A 23,819-nucleotide genomic window follows, 5' to 3' on the forward strand; every position below is an offset into this window, starting at 1 on the left:
ACGGGCAGATGCCGTTTTATAGTTGGAGGGCGTCGAGCTCTCGTATGTCACCTTGGCGGTCGTTTCCCAGCTGTTTGAGCGGCGGAGAGCCTCCTTCGCCGAGCTCCATCTGCTCCGAGGGGAGCGAAGGGACGCCAGACGTCCCGCTGATCGACACCAGACCCGCGTCGGATTAGACCGCCGCTCGCCGTTATTAGCTTCAATTTGAATTCATTCATTATCTACACCGCTTATCCTGCACTCGGGGGCCGCGGCCTATCTCAGCTGTGATTGGCCGAGAGGCGGTTCGAGCGGGACGTCCGAGCCTCTCGTCCACATGTCGGGACGACGTGGGATCTCCGAAGAACCTCCTGAGCGCTTTGAACGGAGCTGCGAACGAGCCTCGGTGCACGAAGACGCAAACGAACAAACTCCTGAATGTTTATCCCTGCGTTCAACACGTTTTTGTGCTTTTTCAGTTAGTTAGCCCTCATTACGGCTCCCCAAAAGGTTTGAAGTGCTGGTGATAGTAGTGCTAAGAGGAATTGATGAATTATAATCTATCTGAAGAAGGAAGTCGTCGCTAAATCTGGGCGGTGTTGGTGTCACAGCCTCGCCAAGCACCGCGACACGGCTAAGTCAACCATCGGTACGATCCCGAAGAACAAAGATGCGCTCAAGACGGCTGATCTGGCCTTTCTCTATTTTTGCCCCAAACAAAAAAAGTTTGAAAGAGTGCAGTATGTCTTTGGTGCTGGAGAACAGATCAATTAAATTTACATTGATTTCAACGGGAAGCGTTGATTCGGTTGATGAGGGAAGCCGAGGTTCTACCGTCAATGATCGAACACACAGAAACAATGTTTACGTCGAGCTGGATCGAAGGCAGATGGATGATCTCAATGCCTCGCTTTTATACCTTCTTAACTTAAGTGCATTTTGTTCCCGACCAGAATTAAATATTCAGGACGTGCTGCTCTTTCCCAATGACAAAAAGCCCCGACGACGATAGAAATCCACGGTGAGCGGCGGCCAATCGCAGGCCGGCTACGGCGCGGCCTCAGCGATGGGAAGTCAAGACGGAACCGCCGCTAGAGGGCGAGGGAGTCGGTTTAATGACCTCCTGTATTTTAGGATCTGCTCATGGTAGCGGCAGAGTCTAGGCGGGGGACACCTCGAAAAGCCATCGCAGGAAAAAAAAAAGCCGAGATCTGTCCTGTTTCATTTTGACGGCCGGGTAAATGTGGGCGCTCGCTCAGAAGCCGTTCGTCTACAATCGCGCGATGATTCCAGGTCCCGAACCCGAGCCTGGAACAAGCGAGGCGGATACTCACGAAGAGCGAAAAGCAAAAAAAAAAAAAAAGAAAAACCTGTGCTTGCCAGGTCGGCCTCGGAGAATCACACTTTCAGCAGCATGCCAGGACGCATCCTGTCTGCCAGACAAAGTGCATCATGGGAAACGTCCCGCGGGCCGCCGGGTGACACAGGCATTAGCAAAGAGGAAGCAAAGAGGAAGTAAGCCTCACTGGATTACTAACAAACAGAAAAATCCAGAATGGGGGGGGGGGGGGTTACGGCTTCTCTTTAAAAAAAAAAAAAAAAGCCAAAAAAAAATGAGGTTCTTCATCGCCTCTTCTCTTAAGAAAGAGCAAAACAAGGAAGAGCTCGTCTCCGGAACGCCGACTCCTTCCGGCTGTTGTTTCGGCCGTCGCGAAAATAAAAAGCTATGCTAATGTGTGTTTTCCTCAAAACAATAACATGGTTTTTTAATGAGCGGCGAGCCGCGGCGGCCCGTCGCCAGCAGTTACTCACGTTGCCGTAGTCGATGTAGTAGACGTGGACCTTCGCCGGAGACTCCACTTTTTCCACTCTGGCTCTGTACCTACAGCAAGGAGAATACATTTTGTGTGAGAAAGAGACAAAAGACGGGATGGAGGGAGGAGGAAGGGAGGGACGGAGAGATGAAGACAGAAGGCACAAGAGGGAAAGCAGATGAGTAAATGATTCCGCGCTTATTTCCCCGGGGAGGCGTGTTGGAGGATCTGTCGGAGGTGATCCGGGGAGGAGGAGGACGAGGAGGCCGAGGGAGCCGGCGGGGACGGAGGGGATCCATCAGAACGCGACGGCGTCGGGGAAAATTGCGCGGGGGGGGGGGGCCTCCTCGCAATAAAGGACGGGAATTTAAACTAATTTTTTCTTTTTTTTTTTTTTTTTTTTTGGACTGCGGCAAACAAGTTAAAGGCTTTATTGATTGCGGAGAAGAGGCGGCGGTTCGCGGACGTACGCGCCTGGAAGCGCGTCACTCATACGCACCGATTCTATCAACACGGGAGCCAAAAAATGAAATAAACGTGTGTGTGTGTGTGAGAAAGACAAATTGGCCGGGAAGCGAGGACGGCGAGCGAAAGCCAAATAATCAGGCCCACGTGGGCCGAGGGGAGAGAGACGGGGGAACAAAGTTAAAACCGAATAAGTGATTAACACCAAGACAAAGAACAGAGGAGCAGACGGAGAGAGAGAAAGGGTTGGAGACAAAGTGGGAGCGACGACGAACAGAAGGGGTTTCTCCCCTCCATCTTCCGTCGGTGACGGGTTTCTAATCCCCCCCGTGGAAAGAGCAGAAGCCCTGCTCGCATGGGTTGGAGTGGGGAACGCCGCGGCGTGCCAACACGAGCGAAATTAGCCGGATAGTTTAGGGGAAAAAAAAAATAAAAACATCTCGAGTGAGCCCTTTCCAACCAGGAAAGGATTAGCTGTTTGTGGAAAGATAAAGACTGGTCTCTGCAGAGACCTCTACCTGGAAATGGTAAACTCTCCGCAAGCGGCGGGCGAGCTAACGGCGCTAAACACTCGCTCGGATTCTGCGGAGAGAGGGTGAGCCCTCTGCCCGGGACGGCGGGATAAGATAAAATGTAACGCGTGAAAACATCGGGTGTTCTTTCTGGACGCGCAAACCGAGGTAATCACCCGCCGCCGTCATCCGAGAAGTATTTAGATTTATATTCTATTCATCCGCTCTCCGGGACACCTTACTTACGACTACCCGCCTCTCCTGCTCTTAATTCTGAAACCGCTCCTCGCACAAGACATTTCTCTTTCCTTTTATATCATATTATATGCATTGAACAGTCTTTTTTTGCGCGTATCCATATTCTTTATTTGTATGTTCTTTCCATTATTACTATTTGCAAGCTTTTCAACCCCGTAAAGCTGCCGCGTCAATTGAATTTCCCCGCCGCGGGATCGATAAATCTTGTCTTAACTGTCTTACGGAAATATGTCGACAGAATCTTACATGCCCGGAAAATGCATTATTTATGAATACGCGTTTTTTTTTTTTCCCCCCACTCGCGGCTTCATGAAATACCGCCTGACACGGGTCGGCGTATTCTTCAGGGTCCCATGGAGAACAACCTGCAGCGCAGTTATTTACCCGTGTTCACATTTATTTCCCGTGTACGCGGATGTTAGGCGTGAGCCGCCGTGGGGATCTTCTCCCGGCCGGGAGCCTCGCGACCACCTCCGTCTTCACGACGGTCCGAGGCTCAGCGTAACCCGACGGACGGGTACGTACCATTCGCCGTCGGCGAACTTGGCTATGCAGTGTTCCCCTCTGTACGGGCTGTGGGCTCCTTCCACGGGAGGCTGGGCGGCGATCTCCGCCCTCATGGTTTCCATCAGGCTCTCCAGCTGCCCGCCTGGGGGGGGGAGAAGGTCGGCGGAGGAAAGGTGAGCGCCGCCATCGCGGACGTGTCGGTCGTTCCCCGCCTTCCGGTTGACATGCACACACTTTGTGGCCTTCATTATCATTTTATACAATAACAAAATAAAACCTCTCCGCGGCTAATCGGCGTTCGCGGATCGCCCGAGGAGAAACCGCTCGGCGGGTCGGCCGGGGGTCAGAGGTCACCATCCGTCTGCACGCTGAATTATAATTGGTGCGGAGATGCGAACGTCTTCCGTCTTACTCCTCGTTAACATTTGGGAGCTACAGTCAATGCTCGCGGGGATTATTCATTCCTTCGTTCGATATTCGCCCCGCTTATCTTACACTCGGGGTGGAAGGGGAGGCTGGAGCCTATCTCTGCCGCCATTGGTCCAGAGGCGGGCTTCACCCCGGACCAATCACGGGGCCACATCTAGAGACGTCCACACGTCATATGGAGATAAACAACGTTCACCCTCTCATTGACATGTCATGCAGACTGAGATGCTAAACGCTGCCAGAGGAGGTTGTTTTCCCCAATTTGTAGCATATTACTCCTGCAAACAATTTAAATCCCAATTCGTTTGCCGTCCTGCGTCTTGAATACGGCGAGAGAGAAAAGACGAGTCGTCTTTGGGAAGCGTCAGACTTCAAAAACACGGCAAAAAAAAAACAACATTTTTAATTGTTTTGACTGTTAAATGTTACTCCTCATTCCTTCAGAGCGGCTGATGTTCCTCAGCGGGCGAGCTCACAATCAATATTAATCTCAGTTTTCAATGAAAACACACACGCAGAACATCTCCGCTTCCCCTTTGTTCAATGTCTGGTAGACAATTAGCTCCACGCAGCTAACGCCGGTTTGACAAATGAGCTTCAAGAAACGCCAGCCGCTTCTCTACGCGCCTTCGCGTCATCGGACCGGCACCTGCTATTCCTGCTATTCTGATTTCGGGGGAAATCAAAGATGTTTCCGCGGCACTGAACGGATTTAACGCCCACGTCGGCCACCGGAGAGTCCATTGCGAGCAGCGGTGAAGTGTTTGCGTCCGCGCTGTTTACGCGATGCTGTTTGAACACCGTAAAGTATGTTTGCACTTCATGCCCGCGGGTGTTTGCGACACTCGCCGAGTGTGTGCGGGCGCGTCCGTGTGTGTGTCCTTAGCGGGATATTCAGCGCCATTTTACCGCGATTTACTAGCCGGCTACGAGAGGTGAGGCCGGACGGATCATCGCATTTACTCCACACCTTCATCCCAAACCGGACGAAGGCGACTGTTGTGAAATATAAGCTACTTGTTAATGCTGCCAAAAAAAAAAAAAAAAAAAAAGAAATCCATCAGACTCTGCGATGGGCTTTCTGCGCTCCCAGGAGGATCAGGAACATCATTAGAGGTTTTATGAATCGGGTTGAAAGCTGTGCTGATTCAGTGGCGCTTTGATTTCTTGGTTATTTGCAAAGGAAGATTTACCGAGATTTAAAATGTGGTGGATGGGCTTTAAGACAGAAACTAGGATGGACAGTGAAGTCCTCTCTGTGGCTTCAACGCCCACTTGAGAACTTTTAGCAGACTTCAAACGTTCCACCCGACGGAGAAAAGAACGGGCGAATGGATAGATGTTTGCAGACGACACTGCGATTTGAGAACGGGGAGCAGATGGAGGAACATCTAGAGAGGTGGAGGTGCAGGTATGTTCTAGAGAGGACAGGAGGTTAGAATACATGTGTGGGAATGACAGGAACCCAGGTGGAACGGTGAAGCTTCAGAGGGGTGGAGATAAGGAAGGTGGAGGAGTTTAAGTACCGAGGGGCAACAGAACAGAGCAACAGAGAAGGTGAAGGAACTAGTTTTAGAAGTTTGGTGCGTGAGAGAAAAGATGCAGAAGACGGAGGTGACAACAGTCATGGTGTCTGGTTTGGAGACGTTGAGGACAGCAGAGATGAAGATGTGGAGGTGCCTCTTTAGGAGCGAGGAGAATGGAGAGGATCAGGGAGGAGTCCATCAGGGGGACACCACATGGTAGATGTTCTGGAGAGAAGGATGGTGGGGAGATGGAAGCTGAGGTTGGAGTTCTAGAGGAAGACCAGAGAGGAGGTTTGCGAACGGAGGGGAAAAGGACGGGACGTTATCTGCTGTGAGAGGAGATGGTTGGATGGACCCTGAAAGCAGCTGGGCAAGGATCTCCACTTGTTCTTACATATCCCTCAAACATCTTAAATTCCCATTTAAGATCCCATTTTACCCTCAACTAATGGGGAGAAAAAAATATCCCCTCTAAGATGGCGTCCGAGGCCAGTTCCTGCTCCCGATAATATCCATGTGACAACTTCATCGCATTTCCACGGGCGCGGAGCGTTGGCAGCGATCCCTTGAAAAGCAGTCACTCACTAGCGAGATCGGCGTCTGACGGCCGCTGACAGCTTGGATCTGTTTGTCAGCGTTGCTGTTGGTGGAGGCACTGTTTGGTGGAGGCACTGTTTGGTGGAGGCACTGTTTGGTGGAGGCACTGTTTGGTGGAGGCACTGGGCGCAAAGCTGCGCTGGCGGCGGAGCGGCGGTCTCGGGGAAATGTTGTTTTTCAAAACCGTACATTTGCACCCTCCATCCCCGAGGTGATCTACACCGAGGCTAGAGGCAGACAGCACCTTGATTAGCATGACCTCAAACTTGGGAAGATGGGGTTCGGGAATTTCGGGAGTTCGGGAAGGTCGGACGAGAGGCTTTGCTTTTTAAAAAATCGGATTCCTTCTTATCTGTTGGAATAACCCCCGTACACGCCGGTCAAAAAGACGCTGCTATTACTCTCTTCCTCGGCCGCTGAGGCTTTTTAGCAAGTTCAACACTTAAAATATAGTAACCATAAGCATTTCCAATCAAAAAAAAAAAAAAAAAAGATCTAAAAGGACCCTTTTAGAAACTGCATAATCCAAGTAGCCATGAAACAAACCGAGGCGAGCGCCACGCACTGCAGGCCAGCTCCGAGAAAATCTCTCGCCCGCCAAGGGGAAATCACGCAAACTCTTACGCGAGTGTGGAAGCGGTTAACTTGTATAATACCAGCGTAAAGGCGGCAGCAACACAGCGTGCAGGAGGTGGCTCACATCAAAACCAGAAAGACAAATAAACCAAAAAAAAAAAAAAAAAAGGGAAAAACCGCCAAACCGCCGACTGAGTTCCCTCTGTTTTTTTTTTTGCCTCCCTCAAATTGTAATCGGTTTATACGCCATTATGGCTGCAGCTGTTTGCAAATCATATATAATTACATTGTGAATGCCCAGTGCAGAGTGAGGGAGTGATTAGGCCAAAAAAAAAAAAAAAAAAAAAAAAAAGAGCGAAACAAAGAGGAGGAGAGGGAAGACGGAAGGGTAGAAAGACAAGTCGGTTGCGATGGCGGCCGATTATACCGTCGCACACAGTATGTGAGCGCAGACGAGGAGACGGCCGGTGAATCATGTGCCCTTTTGCCACGTGTCCCAAGGCCATACCGCATTCTATTAAGCTTTTTACGAAAGCCATTAAACCAGAGCCGGGGTAAATAATCACAACAAGACAGAGGCTTAGGGAGGTTGTATATGAAAGCATCCTAATCTCCGAGCTTATAAGAACACAGCGGTTTTACGATAAAGTGAAGTGCTTCTATAAAGTAGGAAAGAATTACGGGAGGGGATCCGGAAATACAAACAGAGCCGAAGAAGCCTCCGGGACCTCCGGCGAGACGTCTTCGGGGACGAGAGTCCGATACGGTTTGACGAGGATGGACCGGGACCTCGCAAACACAAGTGAGATTTAATAGAAGCCGGTGTTTGGACGCCCCGTACGTCGTCAAACCGAGATGCCGCCGATGTCGAAAGAGTCGCCGCCGAACGCTTGAGCCGACAGATCAGAATCTGGACATGGCGTCCGGTCCAGACCGCCCGTTCCAACCCAACGCTGCGCTTCAGCTCCAAGCGCTACATAGGAGCGCCGTCTAGGACCGGCTCTGTGGCGAACAGGCTGGATACCAGCATGCTCAAGCACAGCTTCAAGGGAACTGGACAATTCCGACAAACGATACGGCCGCCGCCGTTTCAAACAAACGCGCGGCTGTTTCAAGTCCGAGGGCTCTTGCGGCGGCTCGACCGGGGCTATTTTATACCGACTTCCAAAGACGGCGTGGGACGAGAGGCGAAGCATACCGTTCACCCATGCCGCCCCTCCTTCCATGGATCTGTTTCAAAATGGTGTCAGCGTTCGCTGAGTGTTGTGGAAGGCTAAGAGATGATTGGCCAGCTTGAATATTTTGCTCCCGCTGGAGAGATATGGATTACATCCCATGCAATGACCCCCGCCTGCACCGATTACCCTGCTCCATTCTAGTCGCTTTAAGCTGCTTAGAGCCTTTTGTATTAAAAAAAAAATGCTATTTTTGATCGAATCATCCGCGTCCCTGTCTTTGGCACCTGCATCCTCAGGCTCTACATGCAGCACCAAACCCGCCAACGCCCTTTTTAGGGCGATAAGAAGTATAACTCCAGCAGTAGGCCAGTCCAGGATGGAGGCGGGGGTCATTTTAGGGTCAACGGCTTCCGGTCAGTGTAGATCCGGAGATTTGAACAATGCGTTCCTTTTCCAGAGGAAATCGAAAGGACCCCAAAGTCGCTCCGTCGGATGGAGCCAAGTTGCATATCTGATTGAATAATGAATGCACATGGTGGTGGGTGGAGGTGGAGGTGGAGGTGGAGGGTCCTGACCTCTAAATATTGCATTTGCTGCAGAGGCAGGAAGTGACTCATTAGCTTGCTACAAGTAGGAGTGGCTGTGAATTGGTAATGTTGACACAGACGGAGATGCTGAGGTTTCTTTTTGGGAGGGAGAAGGATGGAGAGGATCAGGAAGGAGTCCATCAGAGGGACAGCACATGGTAGATGTTCTGGGGAGAAGGTCAGAGAAGCCAGACGGAGATGCTTGACAGTGACTACATTGGTAGATATGGAATCGGAGGTCTAGAGGAAGACCAAAGAGAAGATTGATGGACCTGGTGAGAGGATATGAAGGTAGTTGGTGTGAGAGAAGAACATCCAGAGAACAGGGCTGGATGGAGGAAGATGATTGGCTGTGGCCTCTGAAAACATCAGCCAGAAGAAGAAGAAGAAGGAAGGAAGGAAGGTAGTAAATGTGGAAGTATGTCTAAATTAGCAGGTACCACTCTTGACACGCAGTCTAATTACAGGAAAAATAAATTTACATTCGGGATAAGCCGACACTGTTATAAGAAAAAAATCATAATAAAGCCGCAGCTGTCTAACATTCCATGATATAATTTGCAAATTAATAACTGCAACTGTAGCCGAAGCCTGTATTCAAATAATTCTCTCATTTCACATTTCATTGTTCTAATGAGACAAATAACTCACATGATTAACCCCCCCCTCCCTAAAAGGCCTTTAATAGAGTGGTTTCATAACGCACCGCTATAGGAGTTAATTATCTCCACCCGTGACGGAGGCTGGCGCTGCGCCTGCAGAGTCAACACCTCCATATCTCACAGGATGACTTCAGAAGGTGACCAATGAGAGGTCTGGAAGGAGGATGCTGATATCTTCTTCTTCTTTTCCTTTGGCTTGTTCCCTTCAGGGTCTCCACAGCCAATCCACCTTCTCCATCTAACCGACCAATAACCTTCATATCCTGTCTCACGGCGTCCATCCGTCGTCTCTTTGGTCTTCTTCTAGACCTCCAATCTGTCTAGCAATGGATTCGAGCGATTGTATGTAGCGTTGGAGCCTTCCGGCAAAAGAATTTCCATCGGGATTAATAAAGTCGTATTCTATTGTATATTCACCATCCCTCCTCTGTCCATGACTCAACCATGTCAGTCGGACCTTCTCTCCAAAACATCTGACATGACGACCATACCTTCGAGAAAACTTGAAGTAAAAAAAAAAAAAAAGGACCAGCGCAGTGTAGTTAGTAAGCCGATATAACACGAAAATAAAGAAATCTGCCATGACCGATGAAACCAAATGAAAAGACGAGGCGTCGGCGTTTCATTTCCAAAGCCGTAGAATTCAATTTTTCCGAAAAAAGGAGCTGTTTTTTTTTTTTTTTGAAGTCCAGCCAGACAGCAGTCGCTGCGTCCAGCATCATTAGGTGATGAACAGCTGCTGCATGTAAAAGGTAGCAGTGTGAATAATGTGGACGGAGAGGCACCTGGTTGGGGGGTTCGACTCATTATGAGTCTGTATAGACGCCAGGAAACAGGCGCTAGACAGGATGTACCGCCGACCGCGGCGCAGCTGAGGCCCGGGACGGGCGGGAAAGAGTGGCCGTCGGGGCCAGACCTGGTTCACAACCCAGAGCTTCATGTGGAGGGCAGATCCCTCTAGAAGGAGAAGACCTCCCACAGCCACGGCTTATGTGAGCCTCAGGTTTTCCGAGCGTCGAAATGGACTCAGAAGAAAGAGGTGTTTGCGTCAGAACTTCTCGCAGCTCCTAGAACCTCTTCAGGGAACAGCGGGAGACGATTCCTCGGAGCGTTCAAGCTGAGGAGGAACCAGGAACCTTAGCTCAGAGAACCGTCGTAGCTTTTGCTCCTGCAGGAACTCAAGGGATGGAGCTGCTTGGTGGATCTCAGCAGCCACGCCCATGAACAGACACTTCTTCCGGACAACAGAGCGCCATTTTTAAAAGCTATGCTGGACAGGAAAAGGAGTGTGGAAGAGGTCCAAGGTCTTCTGTCCTGCTACGTCTCAGAGAGGTTTCCAGGGCTCGCAGAGGAACATCTACATTACGTGCAGAGTTAGCTAACAGCTAATGGGCTTCTTCACAAGCTGCTAATGGGCAGCTTCCGCCGCCAAGTTGTCTTCCTCTTCTTCTTCATTGGTTTGTTTCTGCATGTGGAGCTTCAGGCTGGCGTCACAGCGGCCCCTCACTGCCGGTGGGAATGCACGACTAGAAAGTTCCCCTGGAGGAGGCTACTTCCTGGACAGTTCCTACAACTCGTCCGTCTGAAAGCGGCCATGATGCCCCTCAGGCGTATGCAAAGGCAGAAGCTGCCTTCCTACTCCAGATGAATTGGAGGAACCTTTCAGCTTCGGATTTGCACGGACGCGGCTTACGAGTTCCACGAGCACCTCCATCACATGACTTCTAAAGGAACCGTAAGAAGACCCTGCGCTAGGATGGTTCTGGGAGCTGAGGTCCACAGCCCCTGGTTCCTCTGCTGTCTGAAGGCACCGAGAAACATCCCAGTTCCTGAAAAGGTTCTGCAAAAAGTTCCTAAAGCATTTTTTTCCAGGCTCTCTTTAACTTTTCTTTTAAATTGCGCAGCACACGAGGAAGCCGACGCCGACAACGTATGGCAGGGTTGCTCTCCTCCCCCTCCGCCCGGAGTGGCCTCTGTCTCCTGGAGTCCAAGGTCGCTCAGATCCATGCAGGTCCCCCCTCCGACAGTAATTACACGTAGCCTCCGGAGGGAAAGACCAACGGCGGCGAGGGGAGACGGCCAACGAAGAGGAGATAATATGTGTGGGGAGGAAACCGAGACAATGGCAGATAAACGGGTACATTAACAGATAAAGACCCTTAAAAAGAACCGCGGATTAAAGAGTGCAATCCCTCAAGCTTCTCCTTGCATTGGGGGGGTTGGGGGGGTGAAAAACGTGAAATGAATCACTTTGGGTTGGCGTTAACGTGTTCGTAAATGAAGGCGCGCACTTAAGGAGTTTTTAAAGAAGAATAAATAAAGTGGGAGGAAGCGGGCTAAAGCAGTGCCAACCAAAGCTGCTGCAAACATGATTCCCCGGGCCTGCACATATCACAACAATATCACAACAGTAGCACTTTGAACTTGCAAAATACAAAATGTATTGCCTGTTTATATATTGTATAGTTATTTTATTGCCTATCTGTATATTCTATACAGTTTTATATTTGTATCGTCCAGGACTACAGATGGAAATGAGCTATGAGCTATAATCTGGTACAAACATCTCTGCCTCTGTGCTTAATGTATTTGTACACCGTCCTAATAAACTTCTAAACAAACAAACATCGTCCTGCAAGCCAGGGGGTTAAATATATAGAAATCTTTTCAGCAGCTAGCGTCCCCAGCAGGCCACCAAGGAGGACCGGCGTACGTCCTTGACGAAAAGATGGACACCGAGACACTATCTCCGCGTCCAGGGTCTGGAACGGCTGCTAACGGGAAACTAAAGCAGCCGAACCTGCACGTTCATACAGTCCAGGGTCTCCATGCAACCTCCCGCATGCTTTTAGACTGTGGGAGGAACCCGAAGGAACCCCCAGCAGACACGGGGAGAACATGGAGACTCACTGAAAGACCTACGTGGGGATCCAAGCGAGGACCTTCTGGCGGTGACGACGATAGAGAACAGCCAACCGCTGCACCACAGAGCCACCCTCTTATTCAATGTGCTTCCACTATTCCATCCATTTTCTCTCCATCCTCACACACACACACACACACACACACACACACACCAGAGTAAAACGCTAATATTTAAACTTCAAACTCCCCGGGGGGCAATTACGGTGGCAGCATTAGCATCCTCTCTCCTGTGGCTGGACGCCGCAATCTGTCCGACCAATCTCCAGTCCCACGTCCGGACTGACGCAATCTCCGAGTCGACAGAAAGGCCAGAAAAGTCCGAAGGGATGTGTTTCCTGAGCCGAATCAAACCCGCCTCCTGTCGTGGTTTGGGAGCTGCCGCACGACCAGAACCCTCTGACGCCACGCTAACATCTGCCGAGCGCCGCGGATCCGGCCTGCTAGCTTGTCTTGCTTACCAATCTGACAGTCTTTCGACTTCCGGCTTTCCGACAGCAGAGCCTGGGCCGCGGGGCGGAGGACGGAGTTTGACACGCGCCGAGTTCGGATTCTTATTTTGATGCATAAATACTGCAAATGGAAAGTAAAGGCTTTTTTTGAGGGGGGTTTATGTCCTTTAGTTTGTGAGGGAGTTTGTTCTTGGCGTCCAAAGCAAGCGTCGAGGGGGAGGCGGACCCGGGCCGGTCTCTAGGTGATCATGGCTGTTAACGATGGCTAAGAATGAAATGCGTCGCCCTGATTTTAATGATCAGTTAACGAAATTAAATTCACATCTAATAATTTGTGCTACTTAGCATTTGCACGTTAAGTTTTGCACCGATTCTCACTGAAATGATCTTATTTGACACGACATCAAACGCTCGCAAACAAGTATTTATGAAACGTGTCATGCCGTTTGCAAGCTAACGTGTGTGTGTGTGTGTGAATTGTGACAAAAAAATGGAGGTAAAGGGTGGATACTTGGAGGCGGGGGGCGTATAATGGTATCGCAAAGCACTCAACTTGTATGACTTTCCAGGCTCCAACACTTTGATATGCTCTTCAAGGGGTTGCTGTGACTTAATGTGGCTTTGAGGAGGCGTCAGCGAAAATGCAAGGGACCGAGGGAGGCGGCGGCGGCGGGAGGCGGCGGGGGGTCGGGAGGAGAAGGAGACGCGGGGTTACTGCTGGTCAGGTTGTGTTTCCCTGCACTGAAAAATACACCTCATTATCCTGCTTTTTTCCCCTTTTAAAACCTGCAAATAAGGCTGTTAGTGGCCCAATCAAAGCGGAAAAAAATAGATTAATTAGATCGGGCATTGCTGGATCACGTTAAATCAAGTCTTTATATTAGAGAAGATGAAAAAAAATCCAACACTGATAGACGGACAGCAGACATTAAAAAGAAAAAAAACAGAAAAATCTTTAATGCGCTGTCATTACTGCTAGTTGGAAAATGTAAATTATAACCATCTCTTCCTTTATATCGTAGAAATGAGGATCAATTCAACACTTTAAACATTTTACGAGGATTTTAAATGTTACTGAAGACACCGACGACGTGTTACGACAAAGAACACGACATGCGCTGAGGGAAATCGAGAGGTTTCTCGGAACGGTCTTTAGCTGCGTGTCCGATGGGGGAAACAAAGTTTCGCTTCTCCGGAGGTGACGGCTCAGACAAACTGATTCATTACAACAGCCATGCAAATAAAGTGGCGCCTGAAGTCAATTTCACGGGCTATGACGGCGGGCTGCCGGTAAAACCGTCCGTCCAGGCCCTCGCCGTTCCGCCGCGCACGTCCGAGACGTTTTACCAGCCGGATCCGAGACGACGGTCCAAAACCCAAAGTGTAAAATGTCGGGAAATACAAGCGGTTCCACCAAAGATACCGGAGTATCAATCCGACGGCATCCATGACAACAAGTCACAAAGACCAATGATGGTGATAATCAACAGATGGGACACACACACACACACACACACACACACACACACACACACCTTAATTTTAGTATTGCAGAAAATGGCTCATTAAGCAAAGACCTAAAAAGATGGCCCATTACCCAACACAAAACAGAATAGGGCGAGAAGGGACGAGTCAATTCATTTTTGTATAACCCTCCACACACACACACACACACACACACACACACACACACACACACACACACACACACACACACACACACACACACACACAGGCCGTAGCCATGCCCCATCCCTCCCCCTGTCAGCTGTGACAGGGGAAGATGGCGTGATTTATTCCCGTCATTCAATAGTAATAACAAGTGGGATGTCCTTTGTTTTGGGGGGAGCAGCCAGGGGTGAGGACGAGTGTCTGAGTGACAGAGGTGAGCGCCAATAATAAAGTCAGTCTGGTATTAAAAAAAAAAAAGAAAAAAGGAAATAAAAACAGGAGAAGAGGCTTTGTTTCAGAGCAGGTTGATGGGAGAGCCCTGATGCCGTGAAGCAAGGCGGCGATTTAAACTTCAGCTGACGGCCGCCGCACTGCTCAGGTTGTCTTTGCCCTTTGGATTTGTCACTTTGGTATTATTTAACCACCTGAACAAAAAGCTGTTTAAAAGTAGTTCTTCGACATGCGTTGGAATTCCATTCTTACGGCGTGACGTAAGGCATATTTTCAAACGCGACTTTGGCCGAGCGACCGACCGATGTCCGTCGGCCTTTTTCCGGGCAGCGTTTTACCACGTCTACAGTCATGGCCAAAAGTTTTGAGAACGACAAAACCATAGAAACATCTGGCAAACACTTAAAAACCCTGAAGGAACAGACTTTGTGAAAGTGTCATTCTCCAAACTTTTGGCCATGACTGTACTTCGCCACCGTGGAGACGGCTTTCCTTTACTTCCAAGAGTCTGACTTACGCCCGGGAGCCATAATTAGGGGAAAACCTTTCCGCAAAAAAACACACAAAGAAAGAACGCCAATGTAGCAAAATCTAATATAGCGTACAGCCGGCAAACGTAAATAAAACCGAACCTCGCTCCTGAACTCGACTGAGCTGTGTTTTTTTTTTTTTGCCGTGCATCAGTAAAGCATCAAGCTAACGGTGGCTAACTCAGCCCGGAAACAAACATCGGGAGGCTCTCAGCAAAAAGAAAACCACATTTTGAAGAAAACACCGGGTTTTTCGCGACAGCTGATTCACCCGCTCTACGACGTACGTGGGGACGGGCTAATAATAGACTGCTAATGAAGCCAGGAAACCTTCAGAACCGCTTAAGAGGCCGAGCGCCCCGGAGCATCACACCTCTGTGACGCAGGATTTCTGCAGTGACGACCACAAAAACAAGATTAGGGAGCAGACCGGACATAAGGAACACATCCGAGTGTCACCGTCTAGCGTGGTCAACCCCCCGGACGGGCCCGTCTAGTTGCTGGGAAACAAGCTCGGGCTCCCACGGGTTCTGCACTATGATGAGCAGACATCAGAGTGATAATGGTTGAAAAGGTATCGAAGTGCATGATACAAGACGTTGTGGTTATATTCGCTTTTAGCACCGTACCTGTCTCCACGTCCTGGGTGTAGAAGTGCAGGGTGTCGGTAATCTCCGTGACGTACACCGCTTTGTACTTGGCCACGCGCTCCTTCTCCTCCGACAGGTGCACCACCTCCTCCACGGCTTTCTCCTCGTAGTTGGCCCAGACCTACCACAAGAAGGAGGATGAAGATACGTGAGCTTCATGAAGGGCTGCCGTTTCTGACCATACCTGCTCAATTAGCGCGACGCCAGCAGCGGCTCGTGCAAAAGAAGCGGACGTGACGGCACCCTCCCGTGTTTCTTAAGAGATGTTAGTTGCGCGTATGATTTCCTCGTGAGGAAAAGCCTCGCCGCTTTGGATGACTTTGTCAGGGGGGAATTCAATGGAGTCTGGAAATGTCAGGCCGCCGCTTTGCTCCGCTTTCCCTGCTTCGGTGGCGGCTGTTTGCGCTCTGGGCGCCGGCGCCGAAGGAAAACACGCGAGGCGCTGGGATTTGGAGGAGATTGTCCATAAAGCGCTTAATTGACCAATTTGGCGTCTTCTCCCGACTGTTCCCGCAGACGATCCCGGGTAAAGGCGGGGATTAACGTCGGGTTACCTTTGTAGCATCCCGACTTTGGACAGAATGACAGCGCCGAGGAATCCTCACGAGTGTGCGTGTGTGTCGAAGTGTAAAAGCAGGTTATATCCTTTCTATACTGCGCCAAGGTTAGCTCTCTTTTTGTTCCCCAGGAGAAACAGAGGGCAGGAGGCTCATTAGGAAGAAGTGCTTTAGCCTTGGGCCACGTATCCAACTGCACAGATGTCAGTGGATATGTGTGTGTGTGTGTGTGTGTGTGTTTACAGAGTACGGGATGGAATGGGAAGAGTGGGTGGATTGTTAAGACAGAATACAGCGTGTTTGTACACAGCTTCAAATGCGGTAATAGCATTAAGCACGTGCGCCGACACAAACACACACACACATAAAAGGAGATGGTCAGGATGAAAGAGAGCTAATCAACTCCCCGGAGACGCCGCCTCGGAGAAGGAGGGGAGAGGAGGTGCACGGGAGGAGAAAGTGACTCAAGACGGGAAATCAAAAGTCAAAAAGTGCAAGAGAGCTGCAAAAACTTCTCGAGGAGGATCGACGCGGCTCGTTGCCGTTCGCTTCTGCAGGCTATTTGGAAAGAGTTAGCGTCCGTGGTGATGGAGAAAACAAGGAGGGGAGGGCGACCACTGCTTTTAACAGTGATATAAACCCATTCGTTTCTGGCTAATTATGTTACTTTATGCTATGATAATGGTAATTTGATAAGCGACTATCAGCGTCGTCGATGTTTTCATTTTGCCTCGAGACTCATCGACGGAGGCGCGGCGTTAAGGCATGGCTAATCGTACCCGCGGCCTCGGCTCGCCGAGCGAAATGGCTTCGCCGCCTCGCGGAATGTCAGCGGAGGGAAACGGAAATGGATTTGCTGAATAAGACTTGGAGGAGAGTGAAAATCGTAAGCGTCGCACAAATGTTACACAGCTCCCCTCCTGTCAGCTGAAGAGGGTCTTTCTGCTCTATTACTATCGGTTGCTTTCACAAAAACATTGCATAAGTACAGAAAATAAGGGGGAGGGGGGGTTGGGACGCTGGTAGCTTCCGGAATTAATGGCTAGCAATGCTAATGGTATCTGTGCGCGAGTACTCCGTGTGTGCACACGACAAAAAATGCACAAAAATCCCAATTATATCGAAATGTGTTGCCACCGGGAATAAACCCGCTTCCCGGTGCAAAAACAGCCGACGAGACTCGGCCGGCGATCAGAGCTGCACGACAAAGTTTAGGGCGTCATCACTCATTAGCCTGGTGGCCATCATTAAGGCATCTCCCCTGTGGACGCGTCCATGGCGGGATTGGACGGCAGGCGCAGCCACCAGGATCATCCGAGGCTTGTATGGAAGCAAAACATACAGGGGATGTCACAGCGAAGACAAGCAGCCACACAAAAAAAAGAGATAGTGCACTTTTGAGAAGCAACTTAACTCGAGGCCAGTCATTGGCCCAAAAGGAATGTCCCCCTGATCTGTTGGTAACATTGTTGTATGCGAGCACAGTTGTACATTCAATGCACATGTTCAGGAAAGCAGGAGACTAAGATGCGTGGCGTCCAACGGAGCTGCTATTATTTACTTGAAGCATCAGCTAGCATGCTAACAGATATCTGTGTGACGTTTCCTGACTCTTGGTGAGTCCCAGTCACCGACTGTCTTCGTCCCTCCACAAGTAAAGCTTTCGCCGTTTCCCGACATGTATCCCCTTCCCACATCTCTTATTCTGCATGGATGAATCTAATGAGCCAAATGACGAACGGAGGCGGCGTCTGCGCCACTGCGAGCGGGAAGCAGCCTTGATTCTCATGGCTGTACTGTCCAGTGGTTTCCACGTGAGCTCAAGGACGTTCCCAAGGAGGGTTTGCCATCGATAGCCGATTGGCATTCTTTACGTTTAGAGCCACAAGGCATTCTTTCGCGAATACAGTCCCCGCTTCGTGCCGTGGTCTAGGAAGACCACCTCAGGTAGGGGTGCCTGGGATCCGGCACCGCTCGGCCTCCGACTGAATTTCCCAGAAGCAACATTCAATTCTTCACGGGACGTTCCGATGGCACCTCTCACTGAGGATTTGTGTCCGATCTTAAAGATTTAAGTCCAAGTAAACTTATAATATACCAGGCCGTGGTCGGCGAAGAGTCAGGAGCAAAGAGCTCAGCTCGTTGGACTTGGACACTGTTAGCTCAGCCTCCCAGGACGGCTGACGATACGTCTTAGAACATCTCACACCAGCGGCCATGACCAGCACGTCCTACTAACACCTCGTACAAAGCAGACCTGGCTTGACACGATCAGCAGCCCCTTCGTCTTTTGCCCGAAAACACTGTCGGACTCCATCGTGCCTCCGGACAGGACGAGAGCGAACCAAAAATAAAGGGAAGGCAAATGAAAGTAAACAGCCTCTCGATAAAAGTATAAAAATATCGATAGCTTATTTATCATAATGGAGCTGGCCGGCGCTAGAATGACTCAGGGTTTTTTTTTTTTCCCCCGTTTAGATGCGCCGGAGCTCCGAGGAGAACGTCTGCTGCGCAGCTCTGATAAGAAGACAAGACGGTATTTACTGGAAATCAATGGGACACAATGGGAAAGGGCGTCCGCCGTGCACGGACCGCGACGACGCTCAAATGGTCACTTTGATTACAGGAAGATGGAAATGTGCTTCAGATAGCGCGCCGCCGCAAGAAGCCCTGTAGAGCGCGTGCACGCACACACACACACACGTGCACGCGCTCAGAGCCCAGGGCTGATGACCTTCCGTGAGCAGCCAACCATCCTGTTTGTTCCACTTGAATGCAGGTATGTGACTGCCGCTTCTGCCGCCGCTACGCAACCGCGGCCAGATGCTCGAGCCGCCCAGCTGCCAAAGACAATGAGGGGGACGGCGGGTGGGGGGGGGGGGGACGGCGGCGCAAGAGAAAGACGGGGAAAAGGAGGAGGAAAAAAAAAAAAAAAAAGAAGTGGATGACCAGTAAGCTCAGCCTGAAAGGACAACAAGTCCTAATATGGAGGCCGAGCTGCGAGAGATGGCAGGTTAGCCTGACCTTCACAACTCCAGAGTAACAAAACGCACGGACAGAACAAAAGTGGGTGACAAAGTAAAAGCCTAATAGTGGAAGTTGCCGTCACGTTGCTCAAAGTGACAACCAAAGGAATCGTCTGAGCTTCTGCGCAGAGGATTAAGACTTGTTTCCATTTGACGAGTCTCTTTATTTCCACCTTATCTTCATTCATTCACTCTCCCTGTCCTTTGTTCCTCGTCTTCTTTCCTCTTGCCGCGTTTTACTTTCCTCTCAGCCGCGCTACGATGGCATTCAATCAACGGCGATGGGGGGGGGGGGGAGAAAAAGAAAACGTGTTCTATGCACGCTGTAATTACAGCGTGACAAACCTGATTTTCAATAAATTGTCTCTCTTATGCGGTAAAGAACCGAGGATACGGATACAAAAACATACCCTGTAGCAAAGGTTCATTTACCAACAGGGTTTATCTTCAAATACGCCACCTGCCGTACCTGCAGGACGGGACACTTCCTGTTTGTTCCAAGCAGGCATTGGGTCGGTGACGCTTAGGGGTCACCTTGAAAGTCCTTGACGGGTGGGTCCGAACACACTAACGCCGGCGCTGACAGACGGACGGCGGACGCCGCTATCGGTGAACCAGAGTGGACGAATGCCTTTCGATGAGGGTCCAAGGTCGTATGTCTCGATAGGAGGCCCGGCGATTGATCCGGCTGAACCCCACCCACAATGCAGGGTAACGAAGGAGATTTCTTGAATAGGATACACTTGTTCTGAAACTTTATCGCCAATCGTGCGCCTTGAGTACGCCGAAAATCATCTTAAAAAGCGGCGCGACCTGTTTTCTGTCATCTTACTGCCAAGTGGGCTCTGAAGAAATGAATGCGCTGTGATTTAGTTGGTATTACTCTCATGGCGGAGGCTCTCGGAAACTATGCGGGGTCCCGTTGGAAATAAAGCGTCTGGGGAATTCGATTTGGAGCCGACAAAGGAAGTGCACTCTGACACCGCAGCGCCGGCGCAAACCAAATGACGGCAATAGTAAAACAAAGCGGTCGTCAAGACACGGGAACTCGCGTGGGTTCATTGTTAATAAATTACAGGATCACACTTTGAGAACAATTGAAATCAATGAGTGCCTGTTATTCATAAGAGTGCACTTTGTAAATCAATTTAAACCCTATTATGTCCCTAATGAATCCCCTTATGAGAAACTGGTTCATTAATTCAAAGGAAGACATGTTTTCTCTTGCAAAATCCCTCTGTTCACTTGTATCAGTCCTCCATTCTTGGAGTTGAAATCAGAGTTCATGGGCGTCGCCGACAGCGAAGCCCCACGTTTATTAGCCCTTGTTTGGTCTGGTTCTCTGAGCCCGCCGTCCGAAACCCCCTCGCCTAGAATTACAAAACAAACCTGTGTCAAAAGGGAAAGCGCTTATTCAAATCCAACCTCAACTCTTTATTCCCATCTAAAGTGTCGCCCCGACGATGTGACGAGACACAAACGCGACTATCGCCGGCTGCCTTTAAAACAAAACAAGTCTGTTTCTCTGAGTAAGAACCGTAAAAGTGCGACGGCGGCGTCTGGCTTCCCGGTCTGCTGCACAAAAAAACACAGCTCCGTCCTTTTAGAGAAGAACTTCCCGCTCTCCTCTTGTTTCTCCATCCCTGGTACTGCAATCCATCCTGCAGCCTCTGCCGGTGGCTAAGCTAATGCTGCGTTACACAAGTTTCAACAAGTCAGTCTCTGAGTCGGAAAGTGGGAGCAGCCCCTGGAAGTTCCTGGATCGATCACACTTCTTTCAAATGTATTGATAACGCGGTGCCGATGCTGTCAGGCTATGCGGTAAATCTATGTTTTTTTCCCAAACGTACATTTGCGAAAGTAGAAAACCTCTGCCATTGTTTTTTTTTTTTTTTTTTAATCGATACAGAATTCCGTGCCGCACGGGGGCCTGAAGTCATGATAAAACTACATCTCCCGTGGTGGAAGATTTCTCAGTTTCCTTGACAACATCTAATTCAAACAGTGTCGCCTCGGAACAAAAAAACAAAACAAAAAACAACATTCATCTTGATCAGGCGACGTTCTGACTGACGGGTGTCAGAGCGGCCCGTCCGCGGTAGATGCTAAACAGTGAAGACGGAAACCTGATGCAACCACCTGGCCCTACAAGAAGGTCTGCCTCCAAGGTTAAGAGGAGTAGCTGATGGTACATTAACCCTGACGGCTCACCTTGTCACGGTGGGTAAAGAGAGCGGCGTTTGTTGTGGCGGAAGGGGAACTGATTTACAGGAAGGAGAGAGCGGCCGCACATTGGCTTCTTTGTCATTTCGTTCCTGCACGCCATTATATTCCCATACATCCTTGGTCATAAAGCGCACACACACACACACACCGGGACAAGCACATGTATGTACATACACGGAGATACAACCGCGGCCTTGAGTAGAATACAATGTACTCCCTGCAGCAATATAAAACAAATGAAGCTGCAAGGCCACGTGGGACGCCGGAATACCTGGGAAGTTGTTAAACTTCAAATCATGCTCAAACTGGCAGCAATAACAGGGGAGGCGACTGGTCCGACACATCAGCAGGATTTCCTTTCTCGGGTATTAATCGAGCGGGTACCGGCCAACATCGGGTCACCTGTTAGCTCAGTGCCTACAGCTCTGGATTTGACATCGAGGAACAGTGAAGTTCTGGGTAAGAAAGGTGATGGCGCTGCTGCCAGGCAAGAAGATCGTGGAGGAGATTTACGGACGTAGCGAAAGAGCGTATGAAGGTAGCTGGTGTGACGGGAGTGGGCGCAGAGGAGAGGGTTAGATGGAGGAAGACGATGCGTTGCGGTGACCCCTGAAGGAGCGTCCGAAGGGGAAAGGGACCTCCAGACTGTAAGTTCTATGAACAGGTGGTACCTCCATCTCGCAGGTACAGCTTAAAAATCCCGATTTAGGCCAGTTGACAACGTACAGGTACGCTTGAACGGGAGCACACCCTGCTTTATGAGCCGCTCCACTTACAATCGGATGAATACTTGTCATTTCAAACTAAACATCCCTCGGTATTGAATAAGACTTGAAGGCAGTGATTCGGACGACGCCCTCATGATGGGATGGAGTTATTGAGGCAATAAATCAAGCGAGGAGGACGGGAATTATTTATTGACAATCCCGCGCAACCAAAGGTTGCTACATCCACCAGGGGGGTCGGAAAGTAATCCTCCGATAAATCCGCGTCCGAGACGGGAGTCACACTCGGGCAACGATACGAACGCCTGGACGCGCCGGCGGCCTTTTAAACGTAGAAATTAGAAAGCGAGAGTGCGTTTTCACCTCTCGAGCCAAACGGCCTTGAGGGGGGGGGGGGGGGGGGGGGGGGGGGGGGGGGCAAAAGTGGCAGAAGGGTACCGGGATGAGCATTCCGGATGTGGTTACTTAGCAGATAAATTATGCATTAAAACTGCACAGGTGGCGCAGGTTTTTAGGTGAGGGGAGGCGGCTCGGCAGCTCGGCAGCTCGGCAGCTGGGGAATTCATAACGGGGAAGGGAGAGCGAGCCGAGGAGCGAGACGGAGATACTCCCTCGCTTGATATCACAGCCAACAGATGTTCTCCCATCAAAGAGGCGGCGGGCGGGCGGGCGGGCGGGCGGGCGGGCGGCGAGGCTACTCGACCCCGGCTTACATGGCTAATACGACCTCCTCATGTCGGCGAACACACGCGACGTCGGGGAGCGCGGAAACGACCCGGGGCTATTGTGGTGGCAACTTTTACACTTTTTAAATTGACACAAATTGATCCACTTAGATGTGCGGGACAGGGAACGGGGCTGCCGGCCGGGGGAGCCGGTCCGTCTTCCCCGCTGACAGAGTATTATTAGCAACCGGAACAAACTTGCTACCTGAGAGCGGCGGTATCTGGCGCGCATTAATTCAAGTGTGGGGGGGGGGGGGTTACCATGGAAACCGAACATGTGGGCGCATATGTAATTGGGGCAATTCGTACACACAAGCCTACACCTGTGACACCGTCCTCGCGGGCACAACACCAGCCCGCCCGGATGGAAAACACTGACGGATCAGAGTACTAGCCAGCCATTGGTCGGCCTCTCGCTCTCCCTGGAGGCTTCGCTCCGCCGTATGGAGCCGTATGTCAAGTGTTTTTTTTTTTTTTTGAACCTTGCTAGCCGCTACGCCTTTCCGCCGTCATTAAAAGACGATCTCGCCGACTGTAACGCCGTCGCAAACAAACCGACCCACAAAGCTGAGGACGAGCGACGGGAACGACGACCCGGGTCACTTTACCGGCGCCGGTCCTCCAGCTGAAAGCGGCGGCTATAACGCAGCCCTCTGCTACGCAACAGGTACATTAAAAATGATTAAATTCACAACTCGTTCAAGGTTATAGTGTAAGTGTATTCTATCAGTACGCAGCTAATCAACTTTTTAATTAACCCGTGTTCCTTCGGTTGCCAAGGTGCTGCCATGACAACTGATGTTCCGACGCCGAGTTCTTTTTCCGTCTCCCTCTATATAGAGGACCTCTGATCATTCCTCTTTCTGATCAAATCCTGCGCTGCATATTTGCTCCTCTCGCTCTGTTCTTGCCATTAATAAAAAGAGGTATTAGGAGAGCCGAGCCCCGGAGGAAGAGGAGCCGGACCGGTGGCTATTAGAGGAACGGGAGGAACGCAGGACAGGAATAATTGAC

The 23,819-nt window shown here is 50.4% G+C and overlaps 1 protein-coding gene across 1 annotated transcript in view; it reads right to left on the reverse strand.

Annotated features, from left to right (window-relative positions):
• Positions 1-23,819, reverse strand: part of snd1 (staphylococcal nuclease and tudor domain containing 1) — a 160,286-nt gene that overhangs the window by 20,960 nt on the left and 115,507 nt on the right. Inside the window, exons 18-20 of the mRNA XM_086146287.1 lie at positions 15,526-15,667; positions 3,554-3,677; positions 1,792-1,861 (exon numbers count right to left, since the gene is read on the reverse strand). Coding sequence (XP_086002413.1) covers positions 1,792-1,861; positions 3,554-3,677; positions 15,526-15,667 — 336 coding nt within the window. The remainder of the gene's footprint in view (positions 1-1,791; positions 1,862-3,553; positions 3,678-15,525; positions 15,668-23,819) is intronic.

The sequence above is a fragment of the Fistularia commersonii genome, chromosome 5, assembly GCF_037954325.1.
Source record: "Fistularia commersonii isolate RoL2024-O1a breed Wild chromosome 5, RoL_Fcom_v1.0, whole genome shotgun sequence".
NCBI lineage: Eukaryota > Metazoa > Chordata > Actinopteri > Syngnathiformes > Fistulariidae > Fistularia > Fistularia commersonii.